Genomic DNA, 12,193 nt, shown 5'->3' on the forward strand with positions numbered 1-12,193 from the left:
AAATTGAAAATTCATTGAATGTTACAGTTGTATTTAAAAAAATAATTTAAAACTGCTCTGCAGAATGTAACTTTGTTATACTTTTAATGTTCATTTATGATCTTGCTTCAATAATTGCCTATTATTTTGATTTGTAAACTGAAATAGATGATTTTTTGTTGTCCATCATGGTGGTGGTGAATGTCAGGAATAATCAGAAGAAGAACATGGTGCATTTTCCTGGAATAGCCCAAATGAAAATGGTCTAATTCTGACATCCAGTATGGCAGCCATCTTGATCATTCTAAATGGAAAATCATCTTGAAATAAGTGTTTTCACTGTCAGAATTTGATATCAATTAGTCCTGAAGGAAATGTTGATGATCTGGCCTCAGAAATGTCTGCCACAATGAATATATTGAAACTCTTGAAACAAATTATCTTAATGGATGGTGATATCAACATGGGATTTTTCACCCTAAAGTCTTCTAATGGTGTCTGATTTGTTCTAAATGAAAATAGTGTTGATCTCTCATCCAATATGGCAGCCATATTGCCTGATTTGGATTCAGCACTTGGCAGTTGAAAAGAACAATGGTCTTGTTTTGAATTCCCCATAATCTTGTGGAACAGTAGGTCACTTTGAGGGAATCTTGTTTATGAACTTGTTGCACTGCTTCTACAACAAGGTATTGACTTGTTTTTGTAAGTAATTTTTTCTTCTTTTGTTTCTTTTATTCCCTGTCACAGTTGGCAAGCAAGTGGTGTTATGGGTAGGTGATTTCATAATGTCAGCAAGATACTGTCTATACAGTGCCAATCAAAAGTTCCGAATTTCATTTAACTGATTCAGTTTTATTTTAAAGATAAAAGATTGCAAAAAGACTCTTTACTTGGGGGAAAGGGGCCAAGAGCACTTGTTTGAATTTAATTTTGGCATGATAATGTGTATAGTGGCTACTGGAGACTAGTAAAAGTAGAGGTGAGTTGTGTAATCATTGATAACACTGGATTTTTCTTTTGATTGGCAATATTGCCCAAGGTGCAGCTAAATGCACACACAAGCATACATTTTATCCTACAAAACGTTTTATTGATTTTTAAGTGACAGAAAATGCAATTGTTGTGAGTTCTGTTTATAATCAAATTTGTCCAGGACAATCTCCTTGGAAAGTTTTCAGCAGTCCAACCAATAATTTTATTTGTCCTGGACATAGGTTATGAAATTTGCTCAGTTTTTATTTAGTGATAACATGTACTTGCTGCAAACAACATAGTCTTTGATCTGCTGTTACATAATGTGCCCTGATCTGTCACATAATGTGCTGGTAGATCAGGATCTATGTTGAGATTCATAACAACTGCATATGCTCAGATCTTGCCAGCTCATTGTGTGATGGCAGAGCTGGGTCTGTGCAGTTTACAGTTGGACTCTACATGCAGGTTATTGTATATGAATTACATATTTTTGTGGGTACAAGACTTCATGGTTCAAGCATGCACAAAATCTTCAACAATTAGTACCCAGTTAAAAAATATGATTCTGTATTTACAGGGTGGAGAAGAAGGAGATTATAATGAAGATGATGATCCAGATTACAATCCTCAGGTAAGGCAGCTGTCTGAGCATCATCTTGTTAATTAATGAGTGATTTGTAATACACACAAGTACTTTAATTTTGATATAGGAAGATTTTAAATGAGATGACCATGTACTTAATCATGGAATATTCGTGGATATTACCCTTTTTTATGTGTTCCATTGCAGTAAGCTAGATTTATTCAGGTCTTTCATAGTTTTACTGGTACTTCTTATAAAAGAAAGTGCATACAAATACGGTATCTGTATATTCAGGTTGCCGTATTGATTGACTTCCTTGAATTGACAAATCCCACTACATTATTCAAACACTGGTCCATTGCATTTTCTTCCTTGAAAAAATATTTAGGGGCATTTTACAAGCAGTACCCTCTTGGGGTGGAACTTGCAATTTGTTGTCCACTTGTAGTGACACTTGGGATGTTGAGAATTTGGTTATAGCTGATCTTGAATGCAAGAGAGCTAATAACGGTGCAGAAGAGAGAAAATAAATAGTAGAGATCAGCTCGAGATTCACAAGAGTTTTTAGTGCACCTAGCTTTACATCAGAGTGGTGGTGGGGTTTAAATTTCAAAAGCAGAGCAAAGATTTTAAAATTTAATAGATTTGATGTGAAGAATATTCTGATTCTCCATTTTATTGGTTCTGCTTTTTATGGCTTGTCAATCATCGGTGCATATATGTTTTTGTGGATGAATGTAGCTGTTACTACAGATGCAGAACATCATCACTAGACTCGCAGAATTTAAGAGGTAGCATATGTCCTTTAAATCCTTGTATAGTTTGGCACCTGGCTTTGGGAGTTCAGCATACATGGGCAGTTAATTTTTGTTTCATGATAAACAGATGCATTAACAGGAAAGCATTGCAATCATAGTGTTGTCCACCATCTAAACATGGTGAACTGAACAAGTTTTCTCACAATTTTCAAATTTCCTGTTGACACCAATCGAATACCCTTGAACATGCTAGAAGATAGAATTATCAAGGGATTTATGAGTTAAAAGGTCCAAGAAAGTCTGGACATGGCCTTAAAGGCTGTTGCATTAAAACATACGTGGGACCCAAGGAAGGCACTTTTAAAGTGGGGTACTCACCCATAGATGCAATGTCTTATCATTTTAATATAACTCCGTGAAATCAAAGTACCCTGGCATATATTTTTAAAAAGCTGCCTGCCCTGGGTACCATGTATGTTTAAATGGAACAGCCATAATTCTTTTTCAAGGATATAATCCAAATTTATGAAACCCTTTAATAGCCCTAAGAGAAAAGCTTCTTGTCAAGCTGTTGAAAATCAAAAATGTCATGGTTGTATAATGTGAGACCTGCTTGTCACCCGCCCAATAAGACTAGTTTCAATGATGTCCAGCACTGCTGTTGTTTACAAATGAAGCAGGACATTACATTCAGTAATAATATATCAAGGCAGGCATAGTAGCTCATTGGTTAGCATGATGGACTAGCAACCGAAAGGGTGCAGGTTCAGATCATATTTTCAGATCAGTCTTTGTCTGCTATTGTGGTGTGTACTTGGTGAAGGCGCTTTAATTGCCTTGGAACTAAAGAAACTACTAGTGTTGTTGTGCCATGTGATCTAAATCCCATGCCTTTACCAATAATGGTCATCTCACCCTGTCCATGTGGGTTTGAGTCTTGGGCTCTGCCAATGTGTTTTTGTGAGAAGCTTGCCAATAGCATCCCGTCAGTCAGTGGTTCTTACCAGGGTTTTCCCAAGGCTCTTACTCCACCAGTTACACTGGTTGCCATGTATAGCTTATGTGTGCTTTAAGATGGAGTTGAACTCGCAACAGCCATAAACCCAAGCCAAAGGCAAGGCTGTCAGATTTCAGTTTGCAGATTTTGTATATGTTATCATTTTGGCCCATGAATAGTTTTGTCATCAATTTTTTTAATGAAAGGACTTGGCTTCATAATTTCTAATGTGTCCAATTTAATATTGTTCATTTTTCCTCATTAATGACTAAATTTTAACTTGTGTCCGTCTTTTGCACTTTCACTGAGGACAATTTTTAAACTGGTGAATTTTAATATATTGAAGTGACTGATAACAATCAGTTCATGTATTTAAAATTGTTATTGTTGGTGTTACTGTTGTGACATGTTTTATCTAGGTACATAGATTGTTTATAAAGTAGTACTCTACTAATCAAAACTTGCTAAAGGTTAAACTTTACAAAAATTCTTGTACTGCATTTTATCATTCATCATTTTATCATTTATCATTCGTCAACTAGTGAAACCTTTTTGCCATCAATTCCCAGTGCAGCTGGCTGAGATAAATAAGATGATAATGAAAACAAGAGTAACTGAGAGAAAAATAAACTTTTTCATTTTATTTAAAATTGCTGATGTACATGCCATTTAGTTTTTTTTTTGCTTATTCTGTAATTTTAAGTTCTCAATTCTTTTCTTCTTTTCCCAGGGGTCAGTTTAGATAAGGTTTTCTGAATAGCTATACAAGTCCGACATGTACGTACCACATTGCTTGGTTCTTTATTGCATGACATGTTTGGATTTCCTCCAGCCGTGGTAATTTTCAGTAGTTGGTATTTCTTCTGAATTTCTACCTTTGTACTTGGGTATTGGGATCTTTATTTAATGAAACGTTGCACAACTAAGGATAATATTCACCAACAAATCTACTTACATCGCACATTCAGGTGGTGCACAAGTTAAAAATTTGCTTCCTATAAAACTCTCCAAACAGGAGATAATCACCCTACACAAACTTTGAACTTAATTTGATTAGAACAGAAACTGAAGTATAGAAATGTTGCATCTTTAAAATATCCATTGATTTCAGTTCAGTTCAGTTAAAAGTTCAGATGTTTGGATATGAAGGCTTTGATACAGTAGCTGACGCTTTGAAAGCTGTGTGGATGACATGGTATATATTTTAATTTAAAAGAAAAAGCAAAATCTGTGCCAAGGAGAATTTTGTTTCACAAAAAGTTCATCCAGAATTCTGATCTATTTTCACTATTGGGCATTTTACAAATATAGATGTAATTTCACTATTGGGCATTTTACAAATATAGATGTAATTTCACTATTGGGCATTTTACAAACTGCATCAAAAATTCAGCTTGCAAGTTTATCAAAATCAAAATGAGTAAAGTTTCCTCCATTTATTGTGTACATCTTAGTTTGAAACTAGTGTAATTATAGGATGGGATTTTTTAAACTAATTTTACGGTTGTTTACCTAATGTGCTTGAGTGAAATTCTTGTGTGGACACGGCATGTCAGATGTTTTTAATGTTTTCTGTTTTCTTGAACTGTCATTCACCATTCAATCTTGAAGGGAATTAAACTTTATTTAAAAGATAAGAATATGTGTAACAAAGGATTTTGGGAAAAATTGGTTTGAAGTTGAAGAGAATGTTTTGTTGGAAGTAAGTAGTTCTTGAAATTTTCTAGCTTTCATGCAAGGGGTGAAATTATGATATGTTGTGGATATAATGACATTGGTAAGAAAATAATAAAATCTCTTTCTCATTGTAATGCTTACAAAGGCAATGAAACAATGTTGTCTTGAAAAGTGATTGTTTTTTCCTGATTGACCCCTGGGGAACAATTTCTTAAACTTTATTTAAAAGAGCATGGCATGTTGATGTAGAATGTGATGCAAGGCATAGCAGCATCCAACATTTTATTTAGCATGCTATATTTTCATTAACTTTATTATCCTCTCACCATGAAAGCCAGTGATGGTGGATTACCACTTGCGAGTTTGTTCATTAACTTGATGGTGTTTTCAATCTTTCATGTTTGCTTGTTACCCTCTCAATATTTAATTACTCCACAATATCTCAGACCCAGTTATAAAAATTGGTATGTATGCATCTCCATAAATATAATTGTCATATAATAATTAGGTCATCGACCTGATTTGCAACTTTTGTTGTTAATTATATCCCTAATATCTTGGACACAGTTTCACCAACACTAATGACTGTTTCACCGATACTCAACTAAGTCACACCAAAGTTAGATCACTGACCTAATTTATACACTGGAATGTCTATATTTTCAGCTTTCAAATTTTTGTACACCTCCATTTCCTGGATCATGTTTAACCTACTTGTGAAAATTACTAATTCAACACATTTAGGTGACTATACCAAAACTAGGTTGGTATGCCCAAATTTGCATGCTTTGGTAACTTTTGTATTTTCAGCTTTCATTCGTTACACCCCCGATAACTTGGCCCCTATTTCATCTACGTATGAAAATTGGCTAAAATAGCCCATCACATGCTGAAAAATGGTGTTGAACCCACAACATCTAGTGACCTTAGTATTTTCAGCTGTTCATTTTGTACACAGTCGACATCCTGTGACCTTATTTCAGCTACACTTGGTGAAATATTTTTATGTGAATACATCTTGATAAAAATTACTCGACCATACTAAAACTACTTCAGTGTAACCAAGTTTCCACAAGTATGACTTTTGTACTATTAACTTTCTGTTTGTTACACCTTTGAATCATGGACCCAGTTTAACAAACACTTATAAAAAATGCATCTTAAAGTCACTTAATCATCATGAAGCTATCAGTGTGACCTAAAAAATTGTACACTCTGTGACTTATGAATTTTCTGCAGTTCATTGCTATCCACAATATCTTCGACCATATTTCACCTGCGCTCTATATACTTGGCAGAATATGTGGAACTAAAAGCATTGGAACAGCAGACTATTTATTTGAGAGTGGCATTGTGTAGAACAAATAACAGCTGGGGTGGTATTGTGTCGATCATGTGCAAGACACCTTTAAGATTCGTGCATTCCTGCTGAAGGGTTACACTTGACTAAAAGGCGTACCCTGATAGTGGAGCATTCTTGTTGAGTGTATTGTCTTCCACCCACTTTGGTGGAAGTTAATTATGTGAACTTGCTGATGTGCCACCAGGGAAAATCTTGGTCTTTTTGAGGAAATGTGATTTACATTTGAACAAAAATGGACCCTGATTTTTTTAAGTTGAAGTTTTAAAAAAAATACCTTTTTTTATTTATTTACATTTTACACTGATTTTTGGTACTTTACATTTATTTCAAAGGGTTTATATTCCCAAGGTAATTGGGGGGATGGTAGTGCAATGCTATTTATGTTATTAAAACTTCACTTTTAATGGGCATCACATAGCCTTGTGTTTATGTGCCATTAAGTACTAATACATATATAAACACACTGACACTTGAATATTGGTATGTGTGTCCATCTAAAGAAGAGTTACTCATCTATACCAAAGTAGTCCTTTGTGACAGAATTTTCAGGCTCAAGTAACTCGGAATATACTAGACTATACATTATCGGCTACTCCAAATATCGGTCGACTCGGTGTACGTGGGAAAGGCACCTATATCCTATTTCTTTGGCAGGCTATGGCCACTAAAAGTGCAGTGAAAGAAATAACCACCAACCAAATGTGCTTCTGTTGGTGAAAGGATTCATATTTTCAAGAAAACACCTAGCTTAACTACTTTTAATTTTCTTTTCACGATAAAAAACACCCACCCAACCAAAACAATTTTTCACATGAAATTTTGACTTAAGTCCTTGAATCTAATACAGCTATTACCAGCATCTTTGCACCTTGCACATAGTATGGCTGTCTTGAGTATTTGATGCATATACTAACAATAGAAGTGATTATTTAGGAGATATCAAATATGTGAAGTAATTAAAGCATGTCAACACTTTGTGTGGGCTTTTTCTAGTTAATATCAAACTTCACTTTAATAGCATTATTCACCTTCACTAGCCAAGGTTCCAATGTGTTAACCCCATCTACACCTTGGCAGATTGAGCAGATATTTCTTTGCTTTGTCCTAACATCTTTTGGACTGCTTGAGTTACCTCCCTTAGAATATAATGCTGTCTAACCAATATCGTTCAACAGCGGTGCATTGTTACTTTGCACATCAGCAAAAATGGTGGAGGCAGTTAACTTCAAAAGGATACCTTGTAACTTTAACATGGCTATATACCAGAGAGAAGCCATTACAGGTATATTTGAGTGAAAGGTATTTGTACAAATATGGACCAGGAGTGGACAATTGCCTATTTATGAGTCGATTGAAGTTGTGTGCTCCCTTTGTCTCGATCATGTAGGAACAGTGTTCAGATTTGAACAACTTAATTTTGATTGGGTCAGTTGGCTTACCTCAGCATCCAAAGAAATTCACAGACTCGAAGTACAGAAATATCTGCTCGATCTGCCAAGGTGTAGATAGGATTAACACATTGGAACTTTGGATAGCGAAGATGAGCATTAATATATTATCTGCCTTTATTACATTGCTGTAATTTGTTTTCCTGGTACTAAGTCGTATTGCATGGGGAGGTTATTCCCACTCCAAGTTGTAACTGGAGGTAGAGAATATGAATTTAAAAAAACATGAATGACCAAAGTCTGATATCAGAGTCCACTTCTGATGCTGATGATCAGAATATCATCCTCTTTTTCCTTGGACTTCACGCACACGAGTCTCTTGATACATAATGTGTCATCTTTTGGCATTTCTGTTATCAGTTGTGTTCTTTTATTATTTTCTCCTCGGTCCTTTGCATTATTTTTTTGTGTACACTTGACCCATTTAATTGAATTTGAGGGTGTTGAGTACCTGTCTATTAAAGCACTGCTTCTTGCTCTTCATCCCTCTATTATTAACTAGTGGTGGGGCAATTATTATCCCTTCCAAATTAAATTGTTTAGGTTAATTGTATTATTTCTTGTATTTTCTTTTAGTATTCATTAATGTCACAAGGTGAGGGTAAATGCTGTGTGGGACACCACCAACACCAGCATCTGCATGTGTATTCACTATCCTATTTGTAGTCTTTTCTTCGGCTATGGTGGGATCATTGACAAATGGCAGAAACTTGTAAGATCTTGATGTTGGCACATCCCAGTATAGCGAAGTTGCCAGCACCTGATAGTAAGTCCCACCTTTCCAACACAAGGAAAGCACAACCTTCATCTAGCAGTTGTAGCCCTGCGTTTAAATCAGTAACTCTTACTCATCACTGAAACCCCTCCGGTGGCCTAGTGGTTAAAGCGTCCGCCTCGGATGTGGGAGGTCGTGGGTTTCAATCCCCGGCCAAGTGATACCAAAGACTTACAAAAATGTTACTAACAGCTGCCTCGCTGGGCGTTCAGCATTAAAAAGTTAGTGTTAGGACTGGTCAGCTTGGTGTCAGGATAATGTGACTGGGTGGGAACATCATGCTATGTGTCTGCAGCATGATGCCCCAGTGGTAGACATCACTATAAAACTGCCACGTTGCAGACATCGTAGCGATATGACTGAAATATTGTTAAAGCTTCATTAAAAACCCAAATCACATCACATTACTCATCAGTGAAGCTCCCGGACAGACATTCACTGTTAAGGTTTACGTCATCAGACTGGGCACCTGTGACTGGGTTGTGTGTCAAGTGACAGTCACTGAGGATCTGTCACTAGTCACCATATACCTGGTACCAATCATGAGGAAATGTTTCAAGTGATGGGCATGGCAGGTATGGTAATTGGTGCCATTCTGCTGTTTTTAATTTGCTCACTGGGCATTGAGCACTGAGCACCTCTATCACAACCAGGCTTTGGGTTTTGACTACCAGTTTAGGTAAAGGGATTGGTTAATTAACTCCCATCCTCTCCATGTTCAATATTGGGACAGTGCTCCCAGTTTTAACAACCTATCTAGGGGGAGGGGCTTAAGTGGATTCCCATCACTTCATGATGATGTTCAGTCCAACATAGCCTGCAGACTCCTTTCCTACCATGATACCTGACTGATCTGGTGGCCTAGTGGTTAGAGCATCCACCTCGGATGCAGGAGGTCCTGGGTTCCATCCCTGGCCAAGTCGTACCAAAGACTTATAAAATGGTACTAACAGCTGCCTCTCTTGGTGCTCAGCATTATGAGGTTAGTGTTGGCACTGGTCGGCCTGGTGTCAGGATAATGTGACTAGGTGGGACATCATGATACATGTCTGTGGCATGATGCCCCAGTGCTAGACATCACTATTCAACTGCCACACTGCAGACATCACACACACACACACCATAATGCCATAGATCATCCCCACCCCCTCTGGCCTTGTTATTGAGGAGAGGGGGACAGCCATATGCTGTTTACAGTGTCGAGAGGAAAGCATTGATCTGTTTCTCCAGGGAACGAGGATCATCATGTTAGTCCCTCTCCCTGTGAGCAGAGCTGGGACAATAAATCTCCAGTCATAAATTCACCATCTCCGTTTAGGGAGATGACACAGAATAGCCATGCTTTAACAAGATTGTGATGACAAAATGGACATGTACAAGTTTCAAGAAGAATCTCATATCAGTACCTTCTCATCATTTGGGGTCTCCATCTTCATCTTTACCTACTGGTCAGGTGATGGAGGTGTTGACTTTTGATGAGGTGGTAAATTACCATCACATTCAAAATCTGTATCTGAACATCTTTGGATCATTGGATGTCAAGATCCTCTCCAATTTGTAGAGGTTCAGTGGACACATTCTAAACCTATATTATGGATCTGTAAATGCTTCCATACTCAATAGTGTGGAGGGAGCTGACTTGGAAGTATTCCTGAGATCAGAGGGGTCCAGACAGCAGAAGGTGTGGTTTTCTCTCTAATTTATGCTTAGTCCCAGGTTTCAGGCTCCAGTTACAGGGTCACTTTGCTTGGCCGATAAGTTCCCCACCGTGGACTTGTCTCAGTCTTATCTGGGTTGAAGATGATCTAGATGGTTTTCATTACCCATTTAAATCTGTACCTTTCAATCTTAATTTTTTTATATGAAAGCGTTGTTACTGCCCCCCCCCCCCCCCCCAAATTAACCCTGATATTTCAGCTGTTGCCATTTCAAGGTGGATTCTGCAGAATATTTAAAGAGCTTATCAGTTCTAACTGAAAGAGAGATCTTTCATTAAAATCAGAGATCTGTGGTTTGGTGCATCTTGTTTTGTTTTGAATTACTCTTCAGATGATGTAATGAAATCCATTTTCACTTGTAATTTTACCTTCAGTCAGCATCACATCAGAGCATGTATGCTTTTGGTCCAGATGTATCAGTTCGGCAAGTTAAGCCATTCTCCCATCTGCAGCAGTGTGCTAATGATAGCAATGATATATTCTCTTATCTGAGGCTGCCTGTGTTGCACCAGGCTGTTTAATTTAGTAATGCAATACTTAACGTACTATTACTGCCCAATTTACTCTTCCCTCCCAGATTTGATGTCCTTTTAGCTTCATTCTAAGTTAGAGGAGGGCAATATTCCAATTGTTGTAAGTGGTCTAAGATATTGGACTGGGACCATGGTGTTTGGTTGGTTGGATCTGGAGAGGATGGTGGTGGTTGATCTCCCCCACCCCTATCATTTGGACTGGAAACTTGCACCAGGAAAAGATGTGACAGACAGTGCAATACTTGCAGATACACATTACATGGATAATTTTACCCACCGGGAAATTAGCTTCTGCAACCATTTCATCTCGTTCATTCTATCACCATTTATTCAAGTTAGGTCAGTATAGTGATGTTTTTAGGAATGTTCGACAATAGGAGAAATTTGAAATTTAATCTTAAAATTATATTGTAACAATGATTTGTATTGAAATTGAAAGACCTGCTCTTTATATTAACCTTCTTACAATAGATTACAGTTGAAATCAAAAGTAAAATTTGGTTTGATCTTTTATTCACTTGTAAATATATGATGAACATTCAAATAATTCCTATACACACTTAATCTATCCAATAACTGTTTGTAAATGTTGCCATAAGTTTTCTTTGTTTTGTTTTTACCAGTTTAAACCATATGTAGTCAGCAATTGGAAGTTAACATGTACAAGGATGCAACTCAGTTATTATTCATACAGTAATAGTACTAGAATCAAAAATATTTTATGAAATCCAGGGCCATACCAATAGCCACCTGCTTTATACGACCAGAATCCCATGGCACCAACGAATTTGTCTTAAAAAGTACCCCTTGAGGACTCCACCTCTAACGTGCAAAATCTGTCAAATTTACCCATTGTGTCAGACCTTTTCACTTACAGTGAAAGCAATTCAACTACATGAAAGCAGGGAGTATCCTTTGATCACTGCTGAGAAATTTGACATGCATAGAAATATACAACCAGATTTTGTGCCCAGATTACCATGATTGATGACTAGTCTAGTTTGTTTCCCTTCAGAATTTAATATTAGCTTTATCACATTAAGTCCATAACCTGATAATATTCTTGTGATTTTTAATTGAAAATATTAAGATAACAATTAGCTATGGCAGTCATAATTTATATGTACTTAGTCCTCACATTTGTGTGATCCCTGTCTTAAAAGCCCCCCCTCCCCCAAATCTTTATAGGCCACTTTCCTGCTCCAGGAGGAATGGTGTTATAAGGGGGACTAAGAAGTCCACTAGCCCAAGGCTAGTAAATTCTCTATCTGTCTAGTAGGTTTCATAATTTCAGTAAAAATGGCTATTCTACTCACATATTCACCAGTCATGATGTGGCAAGAACTAGTGAAGATTCTACAGGACTTGTAAATTTCTCAATCGT

At 36.9% G+C, this 12,193-nt stretch overlaps 1 protein-coding gene across 3 annotated transcripts in view; it reads left to right on the forward strand.

Annotated features, from left to right (window-relative positions):
* LOC149785297 (nucleosome assembly protein 1-like 1) overlaps positions 1 to 12,193 on the forward strand; it is an 85,475-nt gene that overhangs the window by 58,923 nt on the left and 14,359 nt on the right. For 2 of the 3 annotated variants that reach the window (XM_089979177.1, XM_089979175.1), the window contains exon 15: positions 1,535 to 1,588. In XM_089979177.1, the coding sequence (XP_089835303.1) occupies positions 1,535 to 1,588 (54 nt within the window). Of the gene's footprint in view, positions 1 to 1,534; positions 1,589 to 4,025; positions 4,073 to 12,193 lie in introns of all 3 variants that reach the window. The other variant, XM_089979176.1, reaches the window with a different exon arrangement.

This window comes from Sinohyriopsis cumingii, chromosome 13 (genome assembly GCF_028554795.1).
Source record: "Sinohyriopsis cumingii isolate HCF-2022 chromosome 13, ASM2855479v2, whole genome shotgun sequence".
NCBI classification, from domain to species: domain Eukaryota; kingdom Metazoa; phylum Mollusca; class Bivalvia; order Unionida; family Unionidae; genus Sinohyriopsis; species Sinohyriopsis cumingii.